Source organism: Miniopterus schreibersii (assembly GCF_964146895.1).
Source record: "Miniopterus schreibersii genome assembly, chromosome: 18".
NCBI classification, from domain to species: Eukaryota; Metazoa; Chordata; class Mammalia; order Chiroptera; family Miniopteridae; genus Miniopterus; species Miniopterus schreibersii.
The window spans coordinates 36,830,629-36,858,199 of NC_138121.1; the positions used below are offsets into that span (position 1 = coordinate 36,830,629).

The 27,571-nt window shown below is 56.4% G+C and overlaps 1 protein-coding gene across 2 annotated transcripts in view; it reads left to right on the plus strand.

Annotated features, from left to right (window-relative positions):
• ZNF423 (zinc finger protein 423) overlaps window positions 1-27,571 on the plus strand; it is a 271,340-nt gene that overhangs the window by 145,926 nt on the left and 97,843 nt on the right. For both annotated transcript variants that reach the window (XM_081119389.1, XM_081119390.1), the window contains 2 exons: window positions 11,259-14,473; window positions 19,364-19,448. In XM_081119389.1, coding sequence (XP_080975515.1) covers window positions 11,259-14,473; window positions 19,364-19,448 — 3,300 coding nt within the window. The remainder of the gene's footprint in view (window positions 1-11,258; window positions 14,474-19,363; window positions 19,449-27,571) is intronic.

The following is a 27,571-nucleotide window of genomic DNA, read 5'->3' on the forward strand; positions in this document are numbered from 1 at the left end:
GAGCCAGACCTGGAGGGGAGGGTGGCAACCCTGTGGCGATGAGTTCTGATTCTTCGTGGGGCCTCTAGGAGGGAGCACTGAGCTGCTGAGACCTCCTGATCTGGTTAGGTCCCACCCAGTTGCCCTACCCATGACTTCCCCCTGGCACCTCCCCTGGCTGCTGTGAGCTCACAGAGCTGAGTGGTGGTCTCTGGGGACTGAGGACAAGGCCTGAGGGGCCTGGCAGTGCTGAGGAGCCTGGTGTGGAGCAGGCTCTTAGGACAGCACTCCCCAGCCACAGCCCCTAGACCTATACCTGTCACTCTCTCACATCATCTGCTCCCTGGAGGAGCTGGGGCTGGACTGGCTGTGACATCGCCCATGCCCCAGGGACAGGGGTATCACGGGAGTGGAGACTGGGACATACCTGTAGACTGTAGCTAGCTCTTTGTGCCCATGAAGAGCCACAGAAAACCCCAGATATGGGTGTCATGGGGGGAGGTAGTGGGGTGGGGGTTTGACTGCCACCCCTCACCTGAACAGCACCTACGTAGTCTGACTTCAGAAGGCTTTGCAGTCCAGGGGGAATGTGGGTCTTGAAGGCGAAGACCTTTGACTCGGGTCCCCAGCTAAGGGGGAGTGGTAGGAGAGAGAGTTGCGACACTTCTAGAGCTGGGGACTTGCCCTGGGTCACATGCCCAGACATCCCATGGGGCACCTCATCCACCCGTTCCACACTCCGGCTTCAGTGACGTGCTCCGCGGAGGGGGAGCTGTAGGCTTGGGGAAGGAGAATGAATTCGGGGCAAAGCTGTGGCGTGACCATGCTCCCTCCACACTGCGTCTCTGTCTTGGCGGTTTGTACCCTTCTGCCGTCATTTCTGCAATGTTTGAGTATCACTGGTCCTGTGATTTACCTCCTATTTTTCCTTGTCAGTTCTCTTTTTGTACTTAAGTGAATTCATTTACATAACTTGTAAAATCAGTAGCATTTGCTGTAAGTAGACAGTAACCTTAAAAGGAAACTAAAAACAAACCCAAAGGAAAAACCTCACACTTGTTATTCCAGGCGAAGCTTTCGCTTCTGCAAACACCGAGCCCAGGGCCCATTCTCTCGAGGTGGGAATGGATGCTAGAGAGGGTTACACACAGCACAACCGAGGCCTTCTCCTTGGCCTGACATGAGGGCTGCAAAGGGAGCTGGGGGAACCAGCTTCTCGCTTTGTGCAGCACTGTTATTAAAGGCCAACTCAGCTACCCCCTGAAATCATCATGGGTTCTAGCAGTGGTTCATGTCCCGTGTTTTGGGGAACATGGGTCAGTAGAGATCTTAATCCTTCCTCAAAGCCCAATTTGGATGCCTCCTGCCTTCCCAGGTGGCACCTTCTCCATGCTCTGTCTTTTCTGATCCTACTTGGGATGGAGCTGACCAGCATCCACTGGTTTTCCCCTGGGGGAGCTCCCTGAGCCCTGCAGCTGAGCATGAGCTATGTCCCTGCCTACACCCCACAGAACTGCATTGCACTGTCACCTCCTTAGGCCCAGGCAACACCACCCAGTGAGGGCTGACTCTTAGTCATGCAGGAGCCCCCCCCCCGGGATGCTCGGGAGGTGCGCACAGCTGGGCCCTGAGGACCAGGCTGTGTTTGGGAGGGCTGTGGCCGTGAAGGGGCATCCTTGGGAATCACCACGGGCTGAACAAGGGCTCAGAGGGTGGGCCACGAGAGGGAGGCTGTCTGATGACAGTGGGTGGCTTTGATGGCGCTTTTTTCCAGAAAAATGGGATCATTCCAGTCTCGCTCCACAAACTGCTGTGAAACTCAGGGCCCTCTCTGAGTCTCAGGTGTTTGGTCTGTAAATGGGGGAAATAATGGTGCCACAGCATAGGATGGGAGTGAGGACTTAATGAGATTGAGTTTATGAAGAGCTTGGCACTGTGCCTGGCAAGCAAAGAGGGCTCTGTGGTTGGTGGCTGCTGGGAGGTGATACCAGTTTAAAAAGTGACTCAGTGTCATTGTGTCGCAGACCTGAAAGGATTAACAGGACACAGGGATGCCCAAGGACTCAAAAATAAACAATGATACCAAGATCCACAATTCAAGGTGAGAAATAGCTCAATGGTAGAGCCCAGAGGTCAGGGAGGGATACCAATGGTGGCAGAGGGAATCAAGGAAGGCTTCCTGGAGGTAGTGTTTTGGAGGTGTTAGCCAGAACAGAGCAGGTTTGCTATGCCACAGTGGCAGTATGGTCTTCCAAAAGTGCTACTGGCCTTCCCCACGAAGGAGAAAGAGCACCCACTTCTTGTCAAGCCTCAAAAGGGACACAGGTCTGAAGGCCACGTGCCTTTCCCCTGACGTTGGCAGAAGAGACGCCTAAACACTTCTTGGGAGCTTGCAGATTGTCTCTCTGACTTCTGCAGCTGAAACGCAGGGAATGGAAGAATGCTATCCAAACAAGCTTAATCCCAATCAAAGGATTATTTTCTTACAGAAAAGCTTCACCTATGCTTAATAGTTTTAAATTGTTCTGGGTACCAGTTAGACTTTTAATTTTGCTGTTCCCTCCGGCGGCTGGAGGATGTATGTGGTTTGCGTTTAATCAGAGTTGATTTTTTATTTTTATTTTTTTGGTGGTAGTGGTTCCGGGAGAAGGGAGGAGATGAGGAGACTATTTTGGGGTTTCCTCCTGGTCCTGCTAGGGCTCGTGTCTGGGAAAGAGGTGCTGGGCTCTCCGAGTTGGGAGTTCCGTGTTGGGGCCACCGTGGGTCTCCAGAGTGCCAACCAAGGCCCCTCACGGCCCCCTGGAGGTGGTCAGAGGGGTTGCCACCGCCGTCCAGCCTGGAGAACCCGAGGCCTGGTTAAATATCTGGACTCTCCCCCAGTTTCTGCAGCAGTAGGGTGAGGAGTTATTGATTCTCAGAGCACGAGCAAACATCGCTGCATGAATTAGCAAACAGCTGTTTCTAATTTGAGTTTAGAACGGTACACAGAGGAACTTGTTTGTCTGCTCGCTCCTTTCATTTATAATGAATTTTAATCACCGCTACAGGTGAGGAAAATGTAGGAACAAGCCTGTATCTTGTGGAAGAAACAAAGGAGAGACAGATGCTAACAGATTTCCAGTCTGTGATAAAAGGGATGTTTGGTACACTTTACATGTAATTAGAACACAGCTGTTTCTAGTCCTGGGTCCACGAGTGCGGCCGAATGTGGGCTCTGCTGGTCTCCAAGGGGAGTAAAGCAAAACTGCTCCAACCCTGAAGCTTCTTGCTTTCTCTGTGCCGAGCAGAGCCCTTTGCTCCGGGCCTTGGTGGTGGTGTTTCAAGAAAGCTCATGGAGATGATTCAGGAGCAGCTTCCTCTTCCCTTGAGTAGGTGGGAGGCAGACAGGGCGACGTTGGGGTGCCAGGGAGGCCCAGGCCAGGCTGTGATGCAGGAACCTCCTGAGCCCCTCCACTAGCTACAAGCACCCCATCTTTGGGGAGTCTCCCTTAGGGGAAGGTGGGGGGCCCTTCTCCCCCGTAGGGGCTGATTGGCTTTCCACTCTGAGCTAGTTTGATCATAGCCAGCTCTCGGGTGAGTTGACTATGCTGGCTTTCTTTTTTTCCCTGGTCTGTTTAATTTCTGCAATAAAAGTCAAGCTCAATTGCATTTTCAATATCAGTGCTAAGTAAATTTGTCTAAGGGATGGAGCAGCCGGGCAGGCTGTGTGTTCTGTGAGGTCAGAGGCTTCAAGGGGAAACACGGCACCTCCTTCCTGTCCCATGGGCCCAGCGGCCCTTTGGGATGGCAGTGCCCCCTTGGATGAGGGGGTGGGGATGTCTGGGAGTCAGACCTCATCTCCCACTCGCTTCACCAGGGGCCTGGAGACCCAAGTCCAAGCCCTTGCAAGGCCGCTGGTACCTCAGTTTCCCCATCTGTATAATGGGAGGGTTGGGCTCAGTGCCCCTGAAAGTTCCTTTCCTCTGACATCTCGGATAGTCAGTGCAGGGGCCCTGGGTACCTTGTGCATGTCGAGTAGCCTTTGCTTTGAAAACCATCTTCCATAGGAGTAACTCTTGGTCGTTAACTTAAGACCCTCCTGGCTGTTAACCAGACTCAGGGAAATGGGATCCCTCACTGTCATGTGCCCATTGAAGCCATCACAACTATGGCCTGTTTCTCTCCCTCTGCCCTGTGACCTCATGTTGAGCCAGGAGCCGGTGACTGTTTTTATATCTAATAGAGCATTTCTCGTCTATAACACTGGATAAAAATATTCACTTACTTCATCTGCTTAGCAACTCTATAGTTGGGACTGTTATCCCCATTTCTCAGATAAGGAAACTGAGGCAGTTTTCTTCATCTGTAAAATGGACGGATGGTTAATTAATTTGATGGAGCTGGGAGTCTAAACCCAGCTGTTTTCACCATATTGGCTTCAGGGCCCATGCCACCACCTCGCCAGGAAGGGAGCCCTGTGGGTCCTGGCCAAACAGGAGCGTGAGCAGACCTGGTCGGGTGAGGATGTTGGCTGAGCTCCACCACAGACGCGTCCTTCGCACAGCCTGTCCACCAGGCCTCCCTCTCCTTCAGGAAAAGCCAGAGTGAGTGTGGACTTTTAAAACAACTTTGAGAGTTCCTGATTTCTAATGTTGGCATTTTTACAAAAGAACTGATAACCGATGGTCCCCTGACCATCTGGCAAGAGGACAGCCATGGTGATCCTGGTGCCACTGCTCAGCTGCTGAGAGCCCTGGGTTGGGAGTCAGTTGCAGCTTGGACTTTCCATTGACCTTCGACTTGTGACAGTGGGTTGCGACCTAACCTCTCTGTTCCGTATCCTCTTCAGCGGGATGACGGCCCAACTTACTGTGCAAACCCAGCTATTGAGTGTGAAATAGGGGCAGTGACTGGGTGGGCAGCTGGGTTCCCTCCCAGGCCTCCGGGTGTGTGGCACCCTGCTGACTTGAGATACGGGACTAACCACCACCACCACCACCACCACCACCACCACCCAGCGTCGCTCCAGTGTCAAGTGGCCAACGGTGTGTGAGACTTTGAGTGCATACCAGCGAGAGGATGTACAGTTAGCGATAGTGCGTAAGTTACAGTAGTGACCGTCTTCATCTTCTCGAGCCAACATTTCTCGAACGCTTGGCAGCGAATGCGCACTCCCCATTTCCTAATTTAGACACCCTTATTGTAGCCCCATCTATTGTGAGGGAGGGAGGGCTCAGAGAGGTGCAGGAACTTGCCCCCATCACGCGGCTGAGTGGCAGCTCAGCCTACGCAAGCCTGCATCTCACCTGTGGCTCTGCTGTCTCCCAGCAGTGGATGTCTCCCTGCCATTGACCGAGTCTCTCCAAGCGCACGCTGACAGGGTTGGCTTCCGCTGGCTTACTGAGGGCCTTGATGGTGACGGCCCCCAGGGCCAGCTGGCGGTGGCACTCATTCTGCTGGGAGGTCTGCGGGCCCTCAGGGGTTCTGTGCCCAGTGCTCCTTTGAGGGGGCAGAGAACTGGATGCCACTCCTCACCCACCAGGGCCAGCGGGTGGAGGAGCCCCTGAGGGCAAGAATGCCTTCTCCTGCCTCTCAGCTTTGGGCCACTGACCTCTGCATGCCAGTCTCCACCCCTGTGCTGCCCACTGACCCTCCCAACCTGCTCATTTTTATCCCCAAACTGAAAGCATGACACCCACCCACTTCCCCTCACTGTGGCCTCACTGGGGATGACGAGGTCCCAGCTGCCCAGGCACGAGACTCCCTGGAGGAGGGGAGGGTTAATAGGAGCTGCTGCCCTGCCCCTGGGCTGCCCTCTTCAGAGAGCATGGGGCGCCCCTCTCCTGGAGGAGACCCGATGGTTAGGCTTCCCTAGCACCCTGCGCCCGGGGACCCTTCCTGCAGCTCGCTCGGTGCCTCTGGGCTCTGTTCGTGCGCCCCGCTGCCCCGCCGGCGGCCGCTGGTTTCAGGGCTCATTTCTCCTGAGCCCAGGTTCGGCCGCGGAGTCTTCCTGAACACAGCACCCTGGGCCGCCCCTACCATGCACGGTTCTCGGACGCTCCCCTTCTCCCTGGACCGTCTGTGTCCTAGGGGGCAGTTATAAGGGGTTCTCGAGTCTGGACCCCGTTTGTCTGAGCCGGGCCACGGGGATTGCCATTCCCAGGGCTCCTGATTGGGGCAGAGGGCAGCACCGTGGAGCTTCGGCCTGTGGGCACCTCGTCTCCTTGGCCCTTTTCATTTTCCCGAGGAAATGGGTGAATGGCAAGGAGAGCTTTAGGGGCTTCGTGAAGAATTGTCAGGCCTTTTTGTGGCCATGATGGAGACAGCCTGGATGGTTGGACTGTTGTACAGAATGGCCTTTATATTTATCCAGAAGGGACTTTGGAAACCAGCGTTCCAGCTTTCCATGTTCCAGCGGAGGCAGTGAGGCCCAGGTTTCCTGACGGATTGTGTCCTGTGCCCCTTTCTGTCCCACGTCGGCCTTGCTTGATCCACACCAGCCTTCCTTCATGGTCTGGAAGGTCTGGTCATCTTCGTTCAGTGGATGGTGCTGCCCAGGTCAGGAACGTACTAGAAACCTGGAGCTGCGTGGGCACCAGCTCTTTACACCTTCCCCCTGCTGCAGGGAAGGCCTCCCAGCATTCTTTCCACAGCCATTTATTCCCCTCGCATAGCTTTGGTGACGGGGGCGGGGGGGCTCACTGCTCCTCACTGCTCTAACCCCCGTTGCAGGAGGGCCTCCCTTTTGGCTCACTCCCTCATCTGTCCGGGCGCTTCCACGGCAGCCCCTTCCTCGATTCCCTGGGACAGGAGGTGCCGTGCAGCTGAGGCTCCCCGCCAGACAAGGTGCACCGAGGCCGAGTTCAGGCTGTGGCAGCCGCCGCCTGCGGAATTCACCAAGTGTGGCCGCGCACGCTCGGGACCAGCCCTGCTCGTCCTGCTGCTGAAACCCCGTCAATGTCCTTTTTTCTATTTAATTGAATTTTTATTGAAACTTCTCCTCTCTTTTGTGCTTGTTCTGGTTTTCTTCCTGCAGCAGACAGCAAAAGGCTCATAGGACCCATTTCCTAGCAGGCCTTTTTGCAGGATTAGTCATTTTTAAATGATTTTAATCTCCATTTTGAAAGTGACTTTCTGACTTGTTTTGTTATATTTCTTTGTGCTCTTGGAGAAGGGGAAGCCGAGGGCCTGGCATTAGTCAGTGTTTCCCACTGATCTTCTCATGTGACAGCACCCCCTCCCAAAGGAGAGGAGCCTTGCAAAATCGTGGGCGAAGAGCCCCTACTCAGGACCTGACTCTCCTGCCTGCTAGCTGTGTGGCACTGGGCAGGTTTCTCACCCTCCCTACCTCAGTTTTCTCACCCGTAAGTGAAATAATAAGTGTATCTATCGTTGGGCTGTTGAGAGAACTGAACGAGTTAACACTTGCAAAGCTCTTAGAAGAACGCACGGCACACAGTAAAATCTAGACAAGCATTTACTTGGAAATAAGAAGGTAGGTGGCTGAGCTGGACTTTCCTTGAAACTACCTTCTCCCTGAGTTCAAATTGAAAGGGATCTTGAGATTGCCTTTGCCCCATTTCTGCACATGCGTAGTGTCTAATAGTCAGCATGAGGGGAGCATCACCGCTGTAAGGAAAGGGACCCCCTCTTCCCTCTGCTGATGTCCTGCACACACATCCTGAGCTCTTTGTCCCAGCTTGTTTCCATCTGTTCCAGAGCATTAAGCTAAATGCATTTGGAGGGCTGGGCCGGCCGCAGCCAAGGTTGAATGTTATGAGAATAAAAGTCTCTAAATAGGGCCATGTGAGTTTGGGACTTCTTATGTCCACGTGCCCATTTCCCCTGATAGGGCCTTTTCTGTGTTAGGAGTCTTATTCTCATTTCAGTTCCGATGATTATAGTCTCAGCAGTTGCTCAGTTTGTTGCTCCCAGAATAATGGGGTTTGACTTAGTTTTGAAACTTGTTTGCAGAAAAATAAGCCAACCAGGCAGCCCCCCAGGGTCCTTGGGGACCATGGTGCCCGGCAGATTGGTTCTTTTTCTCAAAGCCTGGTGGGACCAGGGTGAGTGGGTCCTGTACTGAGAGGTGCCACGCTCTGGCCCCACACCCTGGGCACTGGCCCTGTGACTGAGCGCTCAGTACTCACTTCACCATGCCTCAGCTTCCTTAGCTCAGGAACGGGATGTTAGTGACGGTTGTGAGGGTGAAGAATTGGTTGTGGGAATAGAAGCACTTGGTGCGGTGCTGGCATGTGGGACATGCTCAACGAGGGTACCTGCTAATGTTATTATCACTAGTGGGACTAATTAGTATTCATTATTATTAGTGGCCAAACAGTGGTTTTTCTTCAACTGCTTTATTGATGAATCATTTACATACCATAAAATTCACTTATTTCGAGCAAGCGACTCCCTGACTTTTAGTACATTTGCAGAGCCCCGCGCTCCTCGCCAGTCCAGCCTCAGAGCACTTCCCGGGCCTCGGGAGGACGCCTCGTGCCCATGCGCAGTCATTCCCTGCTCCCGCCAGCCTTGGCCACCGGCCGACCGCTCATCTGCTTTGACTATCGATGTGCTTCTCAGGACTTTTCACATAAATGGGACATTATGACTTGCATCAGTTTTTCCATCCACCCCTCACAGCGATTCTCCTTGTTCAGATGTGGAAACTGAGCCTCAGAGGTTAAGAGGAATGTTCACGGGTGGACGAGTGCCCACAGAGGCTTGAGTACAGGTGTCTGCTCTCCTCCTTGGGCAGGTGGCATGAGGTTCAGGAGCAGATGAGTGCTATCCTGTGTCTTGCTGGCCTCGGTGGGCCCCTCCCCTAAATGCAGACAGTGGGCCAGTCCCCATTTCCTGTCACAGGGCTCGAAGGAGATCCCAGCAGCGACTGTGCTGGGGCTGGACATGTCTCCTGTCCTTTTCTCACCTGTGCAGGTGTAGTCTTCTTCAGCTGACCTGCGGAAGCTCATCCAGACCTACATTCTGGACAGTCTTGGTACATCTCGTGGGGAAACAGGCACTGTGGCTGTGCCTCAGTTTCCTTGTCTGTGCAGTGGGAGGGGCCCTAGTTTATCCATTGGTGGTCGTGGGAAAGCGCTTAGTAGAGTTGCTGGGCACACAGGACGGGTTCCATGTAGCTTGAGTGAGCCTGAGCTAAGACATCAATATACTAAAAAGCCGGCTGAGCCTGGCCCAGGGGCGGGGGCCCAGCAGGTCCCCCAGCCACCGCAGCTCCACCATCGCCTCCCTTGGGTCCCTTTGTCTGGGCCCCGTGGAGCCTCGCAAGCAGGAGCTGGGAGTTACTAGGGAGGGCCGGGCCGCCTCCTGCCGCATCTAATCTGAGGTGCTGGCAGTGTTTGCGTCCTTTCGGTCCGAAGCGTCCGTAATGTGAGGCCCCCAAGGGAGCAGGCGCCTCACTCTGGAGGGCGTTCTGGGTGGTGCCTGTGCCAGGCTGGGTGGCCGGGCTTCAGAGGTGGGGAGGCTCCTGGAGATACGGGACTCGGGGCCGGGAGCTTTGCCAGCGGTGCCTTCTGGGGTCAGGCAGATCTTCACATGGTCAGGGCAGGGGGCTTGAGGGGCCCTGGGGTGGTGGGTGCCGCCTAGGAGCCGGCTCGGAGCCAGCCCCGAGGGACGCTCGGAGCAAGACACTCTGGTGAGGCTTGCTGTCTCTTGACTTCGGGGTTGGCCTGGGACAGCAGGGGGAGCTGTGAGGACCCGGTGTCCCTGTGATTGTGGGAGTGTGGTGGTGGTCTAAGTGTGCCTGCAGGTGAGTGTGCATGTGTGTGTGTGCATGCATGTTTGTGTGTGAGTGGATGTGTTCGTGTGGGAGAGTGTGTGCTTGTATATGATGTGAGTGTGATGGTAGGTGTGGCTGTGTGTGTGTGTATGTGTAGGTGACTATGTTTATGTCAAAATTTGTGTGTGAGTTGTGGGAGTGATGTGTGAGTTGTGTGTGTGCGTGTATTCCGGTGTCTACCTGTGCCTGGGGAGGTGGCCCCCCTGCCTCTTCCCTTCTGGAGGGTCTGGCTGCTCTGGCAAGACTCTCGGGGTTGCGTCTGTGAGGCTAAGCTCGCCTTGCGGGCCTGGGAGGCGGGGGCTGTGGTTTATTTCCTGGGGTTACAAGAGCAAGGTCAGTGCAGCCGAATCTGTCTCTCCTCTGCTTGTAGCAGGCTGCGGTCCGTTTCATTCATTATTAAGCTTTAAATCCACCGACGAAACCTGAGCCATGGAACGCATGCCTGCCCTGGCCGGCTGGGCTCTCCCCGCTGTGTCCGGGGAGCTTCGCTGGCTTCCTGTGCCGCGTCCTGGGCGCCTTTGTTTCCCAGAAACAGCCAGTCCCTGGTTTGTTTAGTTTCCTCTCCTCTGAGGCTGGATGTGCCAGCAAAGGCCAGGGAGCGGGGAGGGGGTGGCTCCCTTCCCTGGGGAGGGTGGGCCACGCCGGGCTTCTGTGCAAGGAGAGCACCTCCCCCCCACCCCCGTGGATTTAAGGGCCCATTAGGCTCTGAGCTCTGTGGCCACCTGGGTCCTGGCTCTTCCTCTAATCACTGTTACCATTAGGCCATCTCCCAGGGGCCTGGGTGGCCTTGGGTGAATCCTGGGGTAGAGGAGAAGCTAAGAAAACAGCCCCCTTAGGATGGTTTGGGCTGGGAACCTGCAGACCCTTCTCAGCGCCCGCTACTCGCTCCTGTTTTTGCTCTTGTGTCTGATGCCATGTACCTGTGATCTCCTGCCTCATATGTGTGCCTGTCACCTGGTGGAACAGTTCAGCTTCATCAGTCCCCCCATCCCCAGACGATGTGGTGTGGCCGAATTTGTTACCACGCATTGTATATTCTTGCAAAGTTTTGCCTATATCCCCAAGGACCAGCAAGTGGGCTTTCCCTCCAGGACAAGGGGTTGGAGGGGGAGGCATCCCCAGGTCTCAATCAGGTGATGGAACTTGTCTCATTTCCAGTGACTTTGTCCAGGCTGCCCCCTGCATCCCCCCCCCATCAGGGAAGTGGCCAAGACCGCACTTCCCACGGGGGTACCTTGTCCAGAGAATCCCAGGCAGGTGTTGCCGAGGGGAAAAGCTCGTCCCCTCCACATCCTGCCTCCCCTCTACCACCCCCTCTGCAGGCTGGAGGGCCCTCATGGCCACTGGCTTCCGGCCCCCCACCCCTCCCTCTCTCCCCCTGCAGCGGCTGGCCAGCTGCACAGCCTCAGCCCGCGAGCTGTCGAGAAGCTGGCTCTGTCCTTGTTTCTCGGCGGCCCTGGGAATTGCCTCTGATCTCCTCTCTGCCTTCCCCCCGCAGATGGTGATGACGACCCACAACTCTCCTGGGTGGCCTCGTCTCCCTCCAGCAAGGATGTTGCGTCACCCGCGCAGATGATCGGGGATGGGTGTGACCTGGGCCTGGGTGAGGAGGAAGGGGGCACGGGCCTGCCGTACCCTTGCCAGTTCTGCGACAAGTCCTTCATCCGCCTGAGCTACCTGAAGAGGCACGAGCAGATCCACAGCGACAAGCTGCCCTTCAAGTGCACCTACTGCAGCCGCCTCTTCAAGCACAAGCGCAGCCGCGACCGCCACATCAAGCTGCACACGGGCGACAAGAAGTACCACTGCCACGAGTGCGAGGCGGCCTTCTCCCGCAGCGACCACCTCAAGATCCACCTGAAGACGCACAGCTCCAGCAAGCCCTTCAAGTGCTCCGTGTGCAAGCGCGGCTTCTCGTCCACCAGCTCGCTGCAGAGCCACATGCAGGCGCACAAGAAAAACAAGGAGCACTTGGCCAAATCGGAGAAGGAGGCCAAGAAGGACGACTTCATGTGCGACTACTGCGAGGACACCTTCAGCCAGACGGAGGAGCTGGAGAGGCACGTGCTCACGCGGCACCCGCAGCTCTCCGAGAAGGCCGACCTGCAGTGCATCCACTGCCCCGAGGCCTTCGTCGACGAGAACGCGCTGCTTGCCCACATCCACCAAGCCCACGCCAACCAGAAACACAAGTGCCCCATGTGCCCCGAGCAGTTCTCCTCCGTGGAGGGCGTCTACTGCCACCTGGACAGCCACCGGCAGCCCGACTCCAGCAACCACAGCATCAGCCCCGACCCCGTGCTGGGCAGCGTGGCCTCCATGAGCAGCGCCACGCCGGACTCCAGCGCCTCCGTGGAGCGTGGCTCCACCCCGGACTCCACCTTGAAGCCGCTGCGGGGCCAGAAGAAGATGCGGGAGGATGGGCAGGGCTGGTCCAAGGTGGTCTACAGCTGCCCCTACTGCTCCAAGCGGGACTTTAACAGCCTGGCTGTGCTGGAGATCCACCTGAAGACCATCCATGCGGACAAGCCGCAGCAGAGCCACACGTGTCAGATCTGCCTGGACTCCATGCCCACCCTGTATAACCTCAATGAGCACGTGCGGAAGCTGCACAAGAACCACGCCTACCCCATGATGTCCTTCGGAGGCATCTCCGCCTTCCACTGCAACTACTGCCCGGAGATGTTCGCTGACATCAACAGCCTGCAGGAGCACATCCGCGTCTCCCACTGCGGCCCCAACGCCAACCCGCCCGACGGCAGTAACGCCTTCTTCTGCAACCAGTGCTCCATGGGCTTCCTGACCGAGTCCTCCCTCACCGAACACATCCAGCAGGCCCACTGCGGCGTGGGCGGCGCCAAGCTCGAGTCCCCGGTGGCACGGCCCACGCAGTCCTTCATGGAGGTCTATTCCTGCCCCTACTGCACCAACTCGCCCATCTTCGGCTCCATCCTGAAGCTCACCAAGCACATCAAGGAGAACCACAAGAACATCCCGCTGGCCCACAGCAAGAAGTCCAAGGCGGAGCAGAGCCCGGTCTCCTCTGACGTGGAGGTGTCTTCCCCGAAGCGGCAGCGGCTCTCGGTGAGCGCCGACTCCATCTCCAACGGGGAGTATCCCTGCAATCAGTGCGACCTCAAGTTCTCCAACTTCGAGAGCTTCCAGACCCACCTGAAGCTGCACCTGGAGCTGCTGCTGCGGAAGCAGGCCTGCCCCCAGTGCAAGGAGGACTTCGACTCCCAGGAGTCCCTGTTGCAGCACCTGACCGTGCACTACATGACCACGTCGACCCACTATGTGTGCGAGAGCTGCGACAAGCAGTTCTCCTCGGTGGACGACCTGCAGAAGCACCTGCTGGACATGCACACCTTCGTGCTCTACCACTGCACCCTGTGCCAGGAGGTCTTCGACTCCAAGGTGTCCATCCAGGTGCACCTGGCCGTGAAGCACAGCAACGAGAAGAAGATGTACCGCTGCACGGCCTGCAACTGGGACTTCCGCAAGGAGGCCGACCTGCAGGTGCACGTCAAGCACAGCCACCTGGGCAACCCGGCCAAGGCGCACAAGTGCATCTTCTGCGGGGAGACCTTCAGCACCGAGGTGGAGCTGCAGTGCCACATCACCACGCACAGCAAGAAGTACAACTGTAAGTTCTGCAGCAAGGCCTTCCACGCCATCATCCTGCTGGAGAAGCACCTGCGGGAGAAGCACTGCGTGTTCGACACCGCCACCGAGAACGGCACGGCCAACGGGGTGCCCCCTGCTGCCGCCAAGAAGGCCGAGCCCGCGGACCTGCAGGGTATGCTGCTCAAGAACCCCGAGGCACCCAACAGCCACGAGGCCAGCGAGGACGACGTGGACGCGTCGGAGCCCATGTACGGCTGCGACATCTGCGGGGCAGCCTACACCATGGAGGTGCTTCTGCAGAACCACCGGCTGCGGGACCACAACATCCGGCCCGGCGAGGACGATGGCTCGCGCAAGAAGGCCGAGTTCATCAAGGGCAGCCACAAGTGCAACGTGTGCTCGCGGACTTTCTTCTCAGAGAACGGGCTCCGGGAGCACCTGCAGACACACCGGGGCCCCGCCAAGCACTACATGTGCCCCATCTGTGGCGAGCGCTTCCCCTCGCTGCTGACGCTCACGGAGCACAAGGTGACCCACAGCAAGAGCCTGGACACGGGCACCTGTCGCATCTGCAAGATGCCCCTGCAGAGCGAGGAGGAGTTCATTGAGCACTGCCAGATGCACCCCGACCTGCGCAACTCGCTCACGGGCTTCCGCTGTGTGGTCTGCATGCAGACAGTCACCTCCACGCTCGAGCTCAAGATCCACGGCACCTTCCACATGCAGAAGCTGGCAGGCAGCTCAGCTGCGTCCTCCCCCAACAGCCAGGGGCTGCAGAAGCTCTACAAGTGCGCCCTTTGCCTCAAAGAGTTCCGCAGCAAGCAGGACCTGGTGAAGCTCGACGTCAATGGGCTCCCCTACGGCCTCTGTGCCGGCTGCATGGCCCGCAGCGCCAACGGACAGGTGGGCGGCCTGGCCCCGCCTGAGCCCACTGACCGGCCCTGCACCGGCCTCCGCTGCCCTGAGTGCAGTGTCAAGTTCGAGAGTGCCGAGGACCTGGAAAGCCACATGCAGGTGGACCACCGTGACCTCACACCAGAGACCAGCGGGCCCCGGAAGGGTGCCCAGACGTCACCTGTGCCCCGGGTAAGTGCAGCTGCCCGAGCCTGACCCCTGCTCCTTGGGGCTCTGCTGATCCCCAGAGGAGCCACCCACGCTGAGCTCTGCACCTCCTGGTGGCATCCTCTTTAGTAGCCCAGAGAAGCAGCTCTGGCCTGCAGTGGACAAGCACCTCCGTTTTGCGGTAGATTCAAGTTTGAACCCAGTGCTGCCATGTCCCCTCCTGCTGTGTGACATGCCTGCATTATTGATCTCATTTGCCAAGTGCTCATCTGTAAAAGGGAAGTAATTGTCTCGATAGAATTGTTGTGAGGGGCCCGTGACATCATCCCGGGAAGGGGCTGGCAGTGGCTGAGCACAGTGAGTGCTTCAATCATGTCGCTGCCATCCTTGTCATTGATGGGAGGGCTTCTTCCCCTGCTTGGGGGTCTCCTGGGGAAGGCCACTTTGCTTTCCGGGCTTTAGATCCAGGAGTTTTTTGGGAACTCATGGAGATAATATCCACATCAGGGGCCGGATGCCTGGCATTTAGGGCTCAGTCATGCTGGCTCTAATCACCAGCTGACACTATCAGCATCAGTGTAGTTAGTGCAGGTGCTGATACACAAAATGCCCTAGAAATGGTCCCACTTACTGTTATCAATAATGACTTATTGGTTGACTACATTCATTCATTCATTCATTCATTCATCGAATTTGTCCTGAGCACCCATTATGTTTGGGGTGCCTAGCAGCCAAGAAGAGTCAGAAATGGACTCTGCCATGGTGGGTGCCAGACCAGGGTAGGCCCATGTCCAGTGGATTTCAATGAAGCAGCCAAGTCTGGGCTACTGGAGGGTCTGGACAGGCCCTGGGTACAGTGGCCACAGGGCACCTGATGGTGGGCCTGGAGCTACATGGCCCTTGGGTGTCAGACAGGATGGGCTAGGATCCCCATCGACTCAGAGTTGTCTGTTCCCAGACCAAGGAGGTGCCAAGCACACCTCAAGGGTGTCTCCCCCTGGAGGGCCACTGTTGGCGCCACTGGCAGGGAGGTGGGGTTTAGGGAAGGGCCACCTGCCGCAGGTACCTGCTGAAGGCAGGGATGTTTGCCAAGGAGTTTCACTGCAGGATCAGAACTGGGGCCTGGGCGCTGGGATTCTTGGGGAGAGTGGGGGGGGAGAATGAGGCGGGCTGGAGAGAGTGAGGGCAGACTCTGCAGTAGAAGGGACTTTGGGGGCCTTCTGTCCCAGCTCCCCAAGCCAAGGTCCTGCCCATGGGCCCTTCCTGGTCACTGCTGCCCGACTCCATCTCCTCAGCCTCAGCTTCCTGGCTGGCCAGTGTGAGGGGACTTGGGAGCATTTGGGCCTAGAGTCAGGTGGGCTGGGTTAAAATCTTCTCTCCCTGTCCCCACCTGTGACTTGACCTCTCTGGGCCTCTGTCTGCCCCTGTCGAGCCAGAGGGTGATAGTAATAATAATGCTCATAGCAACAGTGCCCTTCTCCAAAGCTGACCTCCCTGGAGCCCACTCTGGTTCTGTGTCAGCGTCTGCTCTGGCTGGTCAATGCCCATTCCTCACTGGGCGTGAAATGTTGCAGCTCATTCCCGGGCTGTTTTACTCTGAAGATTAAAAGCACAGAGTGAAAGTCACATGTCATTTCCCCATTTATGATTACAACTCACATTTATCGAGGATGTCCATGGCTTTGGCTGTTCAACCCTCACAACACTCACTTCGCAGTCAAGGAAACGGGGGCTCAGAACAGTTTGGAAGCTTGCCCCCAACCCCAGCTTTCAGGAGGCAGAGAAGGGCTGTGGACCCAGGTAATGTGTGAGGCCACAGCCCATCTTGCCCAGCACTCTGCCCAGTACTCTGGAGCCCATCCTGGTTGCAAGGGGGGCAAGGCCGGCTGGAGTGGGGTCTGGGGTGTTCACCCCCCATGTTCAGGCTGGGCCCTGCTCTCCCCCTCCCAGCTGCACCGCAGCCCCATCCTGCCTCTTTGGTATTGCCCCCCAGTGCGCCGGGGTTCCTGTTGGCCATGCTAGGAGTCTCCTGCTCCCCAGTCTCAGCCCTGGATCCCATGGCAAGTACCACTTCCTAAAGTCCCCACTGTGTAGGTGCTAGTTCTTACATTGTTTCCATGGCGATAACCTGGGAGCCTTGCTGTGACCTCTGTTTTGGCAAAGGGAAGATCCAGGCTCAGAAAAGTGGAGCCATGTACCCCAGGATGCACAGCTGTGTGAGGCAGTGCAGGGATTCAGACCCAAGTGGGCTTGTTTTCTGATTCCCAGAAGGCCTTCCTCTCTCTGACCCGGGCCTGTGAGAGAGGAGGTAAGCTGACAATCCCAGCTAGAGGCCTGGGCAGATGGGACATGTGCAGAAAGAAGCTAGACAAAGCCCAGGCACCTCCCCACTGAAGGTGCAGCCTCTGGGGCCTTGCTCCCTGCCTGGGCACGCCTGGGGGCAGGGGCCCAGCTGTCTGTGAGTCCACCACCCCTTCTTCCCCCAGGACTCACTCATGTAAGAGCAGACTCTGGGGGCTGCGCAGGGGCTTGGGGTCTGGCAGGCTGGGACCCTCGGGAGTGTATCCATAGCAACTAGCTCTCGGAGGACTGGGTTCCTGTGGGGCCGAGGCTGCTGTTGGCTAGAGCATGAAGCACTGAGGTTTCTGCCTTCCCCTCTGTTTATGAGTAATAACAGCATCACCCCAACTCCAGGCCCTCCATTGACTGGCCAGACCCTCACGGTGCCGCTCCCTGCCAGGTGGGGCAGAGTGGGCACTCTTCCACTCCACCTTATAGCCGGGTGTCAGACATCCAGATCAGAGGGCTCGTCCAGGTCACACCAGCTTTCTGTCACCTAGGCCAGAACTAGGTGGCTTGGGGCCTGGAGCCGAGAATGGCAGCTTGGACAGTGGGCTCTGGAGGGAGCCTGCCGAGCCTTGAATCCCTACATCTGGTTTTGGCCAAGTGGTTTAGCCTCTTGCAACTCCACTTTCTCATCCTTACAATGGAGCTTGCAGAATGATTGTGAGCATTCAGAATAAACAGTGCCTGCACATAGTAGGTGCTCAAGAAGTGTGAACTGTGATCACCATAATGGAAATTCAGCAGCTCTAGTTCTTTCTTCTCTTCTGCCCTCCTGACCCTGTCTCCTCCATCCTAAGGGTGTTCTCTTTCTGCCCTGGGCCGTCTCTGAGGCTGTGCAGGGCTAGGCTTGGAGGCAGCCCTGGGCTGGGCCCTGGGGAAGAGGCTTATGGCAAAGGAGGTGCTTTGAATGCCAAGTTCTGTCTATGATCGTCTCCTAGCAGGGGCTGAGGCTCCAGAGGAGGAGGGGGTTTCTCAGGGATGCACAAGGGGAGACAGACCAAGAGCAGGTATTGGGGTGAGGATGGGGAGTGGCCAGGGTTGCAGCAGGAAATCCAGGGTGAGTGAGTGAGAGAGTCTTCACCCGCCGGGTGCCCTCTGCTCTGAACATGGGCACCCCAACCTCACATGCAAGGCCACAGGGCCATCTTTGTGTGGGGGCACCTGGGTACACATGCATATTAGTGGGTGGTGGTGTGGTGAACCTATGTGTGTGCAAGTGTGTATATGCCTGTGTTTGAGTGCATGCATGTACACGAGTCTATGTGTATGTACACGGGGGTGCATATCGGTGCAGCTGTGCACACATGTACTCTTAGGAGTCTATATGTATGTACACAGGGGCATGTATCAGGGTGTGGCAGTGCACACGTGTATGCTTGGAGCCCATGTGTATGTACACAAGGGTGCATATCAGGATGTAGCTGTGCATGCATGTATACTTAGGAGTCTACATGTATGTACACAGGAGTGCGTATCAGGGTGAGGCTGTACACACGTGTACACTTAAGAGTCGACATGTATGTTACATGGGGCTGCATACCAGGATGTGGCTGTGCACACATGTGCACTTAGGAAACTACATGCATGTACACAGGTGTGTATATCAGGGTGAGGCTGCGCACATGTGTTCACAGTCTACATGCATGTACCTGGGGGTACATATCGGTGAGACTATACACACGTATACATAGGGGTCTATGTTTATATACACGGGGTGCATATTGGGGTGGGGCTGTGCACACGTGTTCCCTTAGGAGCCTATGTATATGTACGCGGGGTGTGTATAAGGGAAGGTTTGTGCATACACTGTGTCAGAGGCTGCTTGTGTATCTTGAGCACATCGAGAGTGATGGGCGTGGCTATCAGGGTTCCAGTGAGGATGCTGGAGGCGTATGTGTGTCTCAGGGGACGAGATTGGATGTGTCAGCCTATGTAAACTTGTGGTCTCCACTCCTCTGAGGGTGCTGTGTCCATGTACCTATGTTACAGAGAACTGAGGTGTGTGGATGTGTCCATGAGGGGCTTGTGTGCTACTGGTGAGTTGTGGTGAGGGTGAGCATGGCATGTAATATGTATGCTTGCACGTCTGTGTGTATGTCTTCATGTATGTGTCCAAGCCTGTGTAGATGGCTGGCTGAGAGTGTGTGTGTGTGTGTGTATGGATGGGCAGGTGGGGGGTGGGTAGGTGGACAGATGGGTAGATGAGTGGGTGAAAAGGCGGATGGGTAGGTGGAGGATGGGTAGATGGATTAGAGCACACTGAGCAGGCCAGCCTCCCTCAGCGTCCTTCCTGTGGTTCTGCTGAGTGCCTGCACCTTGGGAAGGGGCGTGCTCCCCAGGTCTAGCAGGGAGCAGCTCTCCTCTGGAACGAAGCCCGACCCCCTTTACCCCAGGCTGGAGAGCTGGGCTCAGAAGCAGGTGGGAAGGGAATGGCCCCAAGAGACCCGGGAGGGACCAGAGCCGTTCGGGGGAGTCTTGAGCCAGGTCCTCCAGGAGCTCCCGCCTCTGCTCTTCTCTCCCTCCGTCCCTCCACCCAGCTAATTCCTTCCTTTTTGGGTTTCCAAACAGAAAAAGACATACCAGTGCATCAAGTGCCAGATGACCTTCGAGAACGAGAGAGAGATCCAGATCCACGTGGCCAACCACATGATCGGTAAGAGGGTTGCTCCCGCCGTGCAGGCCTCGCACGGGGGCTGGAAGCTTGTGGGTCCCGTCTTCACGCCACTGGCTTCGAGGGCGAGGGCTGGAGTCTGCTGCCGTTGTGGAGGCATTTCTGGTGGGAAAGTGTCGGAGCTGGGGCTCATTCCCCATCCAGCCTTCTAGTCCAGGCTCCGCTCACATCACTGTCCCGCCTTTGACAACCTGTCCCATTTCCCGGCGTCCGTTTTCCTCCATTTCTGAGATGAAGTGCTTTCCAGTTGAGCACTCAGGGGCAATTATGCTTCCATTTCATGTCATGACATTGAATAGATTTAAAGGCTCACGTTTCCCCACTAAACGTGGCGGATCCCTCAGGCACATGTGCAAACAGAAGGCTTACGGAGTTGCTGCGGGACTCTCCCTCTCCCTCTTCAAGGGGTCTGGACTTTGAAAAATTCCGCCTTCCTGGAAGGGGAGCTTTCAAAGTCCCATGGTGTCCCCATGTGGCCCGAGGTGTGGAGGAAAGCTGTGAGGTCTTATTTGCCTTCTGTGGATGGGTGTGGTCCCTCTGGGGGGGGCGGGGGGACCCCCCCATATAAATGAGGGCACAGCTGGATTTCTGCTGAGCACAGCGGAGCAGTGGGTTTGGCGGTGAGGACCTCAGGAGCTTCTGGAATCCAGGTGCCCTGGGTCTTTGGAGGTATGATCACCTTCTCAAAACCCTGCCATCTGAGAAGCGGGGCGGCAGTGTTGAGCATCCTGACCGTTACTTCCTCCCCTCTTTTCTTCCTCTAAATCTTTTCATTGTTGTCTTAACAACAACCATGCCAGCAGAGTACTGTTTTACAAAACCCTTGAATGCCTACATTAAAAAAACCCGTTGAAGTGTACCGCTAATGAGTTCTCATGAACCACACACCCCTGTGTATAGAACACCCAGCTAAGGAAGCCGACCATTCCCGCATCCCAGAACCCCCTGCTTGGCCCTTCCCCCACCCACAAAAGGTCATCCCCATTCTGGTGTCTAACAGCATAGGCTGCTTTTGCCTCTTTTATACCAAATGAGATCCTACAGTCTTTGCTCATTTGTGTCCGGTGTCTTTCCCTTATTCACATTAGTGCCTGTGGTTGGATGCTGTTCCTTTTCACTGGTGTATAATATTCCACCATGCTCTTGATAGGCACCTGGGTAGTTTCCATTTGGGAGTTGTTTCAAATTGTGCGCTGCCACGAACATTCTTATAGGTGTCATGGTGAACATGTGGGTGCCATTTTACATGGCTGTCTCTAGGGCTGGATTGGTGGGTCATAGGCTGTGAGTAGGCTCTCCTTCAGTGGGTGCTGAGAAACAAACTTCCAAAGTGGCTATATGACATCATGCTCCCCTAGCAGGTGAGGGTGACTGTACATCTGTGTTCAGGGTGAGTGTGGTCCCTGCTCCCCACCCAGCTGCAGCATCGCCATGCTCAGTGGGTTTGGGTGCCTGGAGCGGGGACCTGGAGCGGGTCCCCAGAAAGTGCTGACCCTGACCGTGTGTGGTGGGGCTCACCCCGTGGTGGACACGGGGAGCCTGGGACGGGCAGGTAGGGCCCGGAGAGCTCGGCCTGCCAGGGAGACTGGCGGCTTTTTAATTTCCTCTGTTTGAAAGCCCCCTGCTGACGTCCAGGAAGGAAACTGCCTGTCAGTCAGGGCTGCTGTGAGAGCTTTCGGGGCACGTCAAGGAGGCGAAGATGAAGATGTCTGCAAGCATTTGCTTCTGGAGCAGGTGTTAACACGTGCTTCTGTTTGCAAGCGTGAAGGGCAGCGCCGTCCTAATTGGATCACAGTGATTTCAAAGGCGCCCCCTTCTCTCCTCCACCTTTCCTTCCGTGCGGAGCTGGAGGCTGCACGGCGTCTTCAGGCGGAAAGGAGCGGCTTCCTCTTAACCAGGGTGGTGGGTAATGTGAAAGGAGGGTTGATGGGCCTGTGTGTGAGCAGAGGGCTGGGCGCTGGGGGAAGGGTCCTGTTCAGCGGGGGACAGGGCCCCTCACCGCGCTTGCTCTGCCGTGCTGTCTGCTGGCCAGGAGCTAGAGGCCTGGGAGCAGGCCGCAAGGAGCTGTTAGTCTCAGAGCCTGAGATTTCGGCCCAGGTGAGACATTTATACAATTGCAGGTCTCGCCACACGGGCCCTGGGCGCATGGCCGTGAGGCACGGGCTAGTGCCTCCTCTCTAGTCGGCCCCCCACCGTCACCCTCCTCGGGCCCACCAGCTGCATGCCGAGTGCTGGGTGGTCTCTGTGGGTGTTAGAGGGTGAGAGGGATAGAGTCCCTGTTCCTTCCAGCATCCCATAGAAGTCCCACAGCACACACCCTGGGCAGGGAAGCGAGGAGGTCACGTTGGGTAAGGATGCTAGCAGTGGCCGTGGCTAAGCCCACCCTGTGCCAGGCCCCTTACACAGGAGCTAGTGGTTTATCTTGGAGGAGGCTGAATGGCTCACCCACATCTTCCAACCAGGAATTAGAGGAGCCAGGGCCTGAATAAAAGCCAGGTTCTCTTCTCTGTGTGGCTCCCCGCCAGAACCTGTGGTGGGAGAGACCCCACTTGGCACAGCTGTGGGGGCTCGGCAGCAGCTGGGCCTGTGTGTTCCCAGTCCACACCTGTCTCTGTTGTGTTTTAGGGGGATCCTTTGTGTCCCCAGCCTGGTCCCTGTGGGCACCTGAGTGTGTAATGTTGGGCTTATGCACTAGGGAGCCATTGAAGGTTCTGGAGCAGGGTGTGACCTGGACATAGCTGTGTGTTTCAGGGATATCCATCTGTTGGCAGTGTTGAGGAGGATGGGAGAGAACAGAGACCCGCCTGGTCTGGCCCAGAGGCGAGGGAATGAGGCAGGGGGACAGGAGAGGAGGGAGGGGAGAGACTATATTTGGCTTGTGATGTGTGCCTCATTGGCCCTGGTGGCTTGGGGAAGGTGATAGGGGAGGTGACAGTGGGAAGTGTGAATGGAAGAGAGCCAGGCAACAGAGCCCTGGCGGAGGAGGGGGTGACTCTGCAGTTTCAGTAAAAACTGTTTGGGCCCAGGGTCCCTGTGGACAGCTTCCCCTGCTAAATGGCCTGAGCACAGAGTGGCCGCCTGGAACTGGCGGGGGTAAAAGCCCCCCTTAGTGGCACCAAGGGAACTTGGTGGGTAGAAGTGGCCTGTTCAGCTTGGCGGCCTTCTCATAAACTCGGGGCACTGGGCATCTAAGGCAGGCCTCCCCACGGACCTGGACTACTGGAGACCTCCCCTGGGGGATGCTAAACGGGCCTTTTTATAGCAAGGGCCTCTTCGTGGCCTTGCAGCCTCCAGCCCCGGGAGTTATGATGACTCGGGGACACATCTCCTTGGAAACAATTCCCTGGCACCCCCTTCTGGAGGCTACTGGCTGGGGAGTGATGTGGAGCTCATGGACAGGCAAGGGTCTTTTGAAACCTTTTTGGCACTGGGGTCTCCTTTGAAATCCCCCTCCCCACAAAGAATGAGGCCCCTCTCTGGGCTGCCCCCATCTTTTAGAGACCCTGTCCTCCCCGCAGGCCCATCACACACTTGGGTCAGCCCACAGCTCTGTTCTGCTGGCCTCCTGCCCCCATGGCCTGGCTCTGCCTAGCTGCCCTGTCCCCACCTCCCCATAGCCTCCCATTCCCCCCACCCCACCCCACCCCAGGCGCCTGGAAGATTACCCCTCTGAAAATGGCTCTGCAGAGGCCTGGCCTCAGGCTCCCTGGGGCCTTTTGCGCAAGAGCTGAAGGAAGGCTTGTGAGGGGCTGGCCCAGAGGAGGGCCCCCTCCAGTGGCTGGGGAAGGAGTGTCTGCCCTGTGTGTTGAACATGTACCTACAAGGCATGTGCAGCCCTCCCGGGGCACTCGGGACCCCAGACCCTGAGGAAGCTATTTGCGGGGGGAGGCCTGCCTCTCTGTGTTGGTTTGTGGACCTCTCTCCTCTCTGCCCCTGTTGGATGGGCAGCTGGATAAAGGGTCTGAGAACTTGTCCTTGGAATAATGACCTTGCTATGACCTGGGTCTGCCTACTAGGGAGTGACTCAGCCTCTGGGCCCTGGTGTCCTTACTCAGGCTGTCACAGGCCCCTGGGGGGGAGGGACAGTCCTCGGGAAACATTGTCCAGAATGCTTGCTCTCCATGTCCTTGGAAGGTGGCTATGGACCTTCGGGCAGGCAGCCAGGCCCGAGCTTGCCCAAGGGGCATGGGTCATCCCGGGACGTTATTTTCTTGGTCACCTCAGCCCCTTCCCTGGGTGCCTGTTAGGGGCTGGGCTTTGCTGTTGGTGGGGAAGGAATGGAGGCATCAGCTCAGCCTCTGACCTCCTACTCAGGCTGTGCCCTCAAGCCAGGCAGGTGGTTCTTGTCTGTCCTCTCTCTCTGGCAGGATGCACCCTGGTCCACCTGCAGGGAAGGGTCTGCTCAGGTTGTGTGCGTGCGTGTGTGTGTTTGGGGGGCTGCCTTCTAAGTCTTTTTAAAAAATATATTTTTTTGTTAATTCTCACCCAAGGATACTTTATCCATTGATTTTTGGAAGAGGAAGAGAGAGGGAGAGAGAAACATCGATGTGAGGGAGGCGTATCAACTGGTTGCCTCCAGCACGTACTCTCACCCAGGTCAGGGATCAAACCTGCAACTCAGGTACGTGCCCTTGACTGGGAATTGAACCCACGACCCTTCCGTCCACAGCCCGATCTCCAGTCACTGAGTCAAACAGGCCAGGGCCTGCCTTCTAAGTCTTCAAGGAGCACGTCCCTGGTTTCACCTGAAAAGCCACCTCGCGGGCCGGCATCCCTCCTTCTGGGGCGGTTTGCATTCCCAGGAGCCACGCCGCAGGCCTGGCCTGCAGGGTGCAGGGGAAGGAAGGTCTGGCAGGGAAACCAGGGTCGCACCCTCACATCAGGGAAATACAGAAACCCTCAAATATAACTGCAGAGAAAACACGTGGAAAGGGCGGTAAGGCTCCTGTCTACTTGCTGCCGGGAACACATGTTGCTGAGCACGGCTGCGTCAGGTTCTTTTGTGGTGCTTTTGATTCAGGTAATGCCAGACCCAAAACATCTGTCGAACCGTAATATGTGATAAATGTCGCCCTCTCCCCATGGAGATCGTGTTTCAAGTTCAGGAAGGGTTCTGTCACTGTAACAAGCTTGTACAGAGGCCTATACTCCAGTTCTCCCTTCTCCTTTTACCTGCCCGCCCCTCCCTTAAGAAGGGCATAGTCTCTTTCTCCCTTAACGGTCCCCTGGGCCAGGACTCGGTTTCCTTGACTTGGAATCTCATTGGTTAGCTTAAGGAGCGTGGATTAGGCACTTTGGTCTAAGGAGAATCCTCTAGTTCTGGGTTTTAAAATAGTGGGAATTTTGTCATTTTCATAGATTTCTTCCTTTACTTTTCTGAGCTTTCTCTAACAATAATCTCAGTTCAGTAAACATGATTGAGATCCTTGGTAGGAACCTCTAGCCTACTGGGGAGATGGTAACCTACAAAGATAACGTCGATATAATGTCACAAGCCTGAGATATGAGAGCTCAGAGGACATGCATGTTGCCCAATCTGGGCATTCCAGGAGAGCTTCCTGGAGGAGGAAACACGTAATCAGGGCCTTAGAAGATGGGAAGTCAAGTGGGAGGTGCCTTTCAGCCAGAGAATATAGCATAAACCAATTCATAGAAAACTTAGTATAATTATAGAATAAATTGTGAAGCAGGAGGTGGGCAGATCACAGAAAAGACTATAGTAGAGTAGATGAGAGAAGATGAGGATTCTGGTTGGGAGGTGTGGGTTGGGGAAACATTTGAGAGGCAAAACCAGCAGGATTTGTCAATTGAGTGGATACAGGAGGGAGAGAAGTTAGGAATGACTCTGAGGCCTCTGGTGACCAGGTTTTGGGTGTGAGGCAGAAGATGATTTCATGCCCAAAGAGCTGTTGGGGGCTGGCAAAGATGATGTTAATAATGATTGGTAACATCTAACGAGGCTTCCTAAGAACCAGACTCTGCTGTCAGTATCTCCGCATGTTATCACAGTCACCCCCACAGCAGCTCCAAGGGGACACAGTTATTTCCCCACTTTGTTCCTGGGGAATTGAGGGGACTTGCCCAGTGTCAGTAAGTTGCAGAGTGGGGATTTGATTTTAGACCCTGGGATCCTCTTAATTCCTACACCAAGGCTCAACACAGCTGGTGGGCTTGAGTTTGTTGATGATTTGGCCTTGCAGGCGGTGCCCATGGGCGACCTGAGTGCTGGTGTCTGGCCAGCAGTTGGCCACATGGGCAGGTAGCTCAGGAGAAAGGCCTGGGCTGGAGGAGGGGTTTGGAAGTGTCAGCGTAGATGGTGAGAGCAGCTGGAGGAGCGAGGGCACCAGGAGCGTGTGTCGTGTGTCATCGAGGCTGAGGTAGCAAAGTGCCTCCGGGCAGCCGTGTGAACAGCACAGAGAGGCCACGGGAGGGGGCTGGAGAGGGTCTGCTGGACGGTACTGGGCATGAGCAGGGCAGCAGACTCAGAACGGCCTGAGCAGAGTTGGACAATCTCTGCTTCTGCTGGGAGGCTTGGGAACCTCGCGTGGGGTGGCAGGAGCACTGCTCCTCAGAGTCAATGGCCAGGTGACTGAAAGGCAGGTAGAGCTTGTTCCTCCCCCTGGTCTCCCCGGGCTCAGGGCGCCTGTGTCCGGGCCCTTGGTAGAGGCTGATATTTAGCCCCAGTGTACAATACAGGTACCACTGCACGGTCTGATGAAATATTGAAATAGTTCCTAGCCTCCTGGCAAAGAGTTTCTGCCCTGAGCCCCCTCCCCCGTGCTCGGACTCCTGCTCCTCCCTGAGATCGAGCAAGAGGCTACCTCCTGGTCCGCGGGGGCCACCAGCCTGCAGCCAGGGAGGATGCAGGTTGCTGGGACCCCGCTGCACCAGTTGTTAGTACATTTTGCCTATCGACCCGCTTGTTATCATGTTTCTGACTCCCCCTCTCCCTCTCTAGCCTGTGGAGGTGTTTACTGAGTTCTAGCCATGTCCTTGACCTTGGTGCCACTTCCTTACTGCAAGCCAGCTCCTCTTGGTCAGTCTCACCTCTTACAGCACACTCGCCCCCACGCCAGGCCCCGCTGTGCCTGGCCCCCCCGTGCCCGGCCCCCACATGCATCTCCTTAACGTGGTATTGATGAGCGTTACCCATGCTTTCTGGCTGCGCCCGAGAGAATCCAGAAGACCTTGTATTGCTCTAATTCTGACCCCAAATGGTGGGGCTTCCTACAGGGAGTTTACTGTACCTATCCTTCGGCAGTTGTTCTGTCTTTAGCTTGGATGCCATCTGCTTGGCCTTCCCTGGCGCTCGCTTTATGGCTGCAGTGCCAGCGGTGCCTGTGCCAGCTGTGAGCGCAGCCCCGGGCCCCCCCACTTGGAGCGCTCTGCCCGCCGGCCCATGCTTATCCTCTGCGCGGTTCCAGTGCCGCCGGCTCAGCGCTTTGCTGTTTTTCTTACTCACCCTGTTACCGGGTAGATGAGGAAACACCTTTCAGGGGAATCTTTCGCGCCCCCTGTTTTGGGCAGGAGAAAGTTAGAAAGTTTTGTCATCAGCACATCTGTCCTGTGTTGCACAGCGGGTGGCCTGCATTAGGCAGGGAACTGAAAACCGACACCTGTCAGTCCCCCTGCCCGTCCATGGTGCCCGCCTCCAGCCGCAGGGCTGGCCTTGACAGTGACTCTGATTTGCAGAATGTCAGTTTGTCCACGGTGAGTGCTGCAGGAAGGCCCCTTGCACCAGCTTGCAGGCCTCCAGGCTGGGTGTTGAGCAGGAGGCTTCTTTTATTCAAAAACATCCAAATTCTCCCGAGGGAGGGTCCTCTCCCCCTGCTTCTGTCCAGAGGTGGGCTGAGGGTCTGCTTGGGGAGCAGGAGGCGGTGAGGCAGGCTCAGCTCTGTTTGTGGGAGCGAGCTAGGCTTCCTACCTTGTAAGCAACAATTTCTCTGGTGGTCTTGCTGTTCTGCAGATGCCAAGAAAGGGTCAGAGCTGGAAGCTCCCAGACCACGTGTCTCATTGTACTTATCAGGAAGCTGAGGCTCAGAGAGGGGCAGACACTTGCCCAAGATCATACAGATGGCCAGAAGCTGGGGTGAATGCAAACCAGG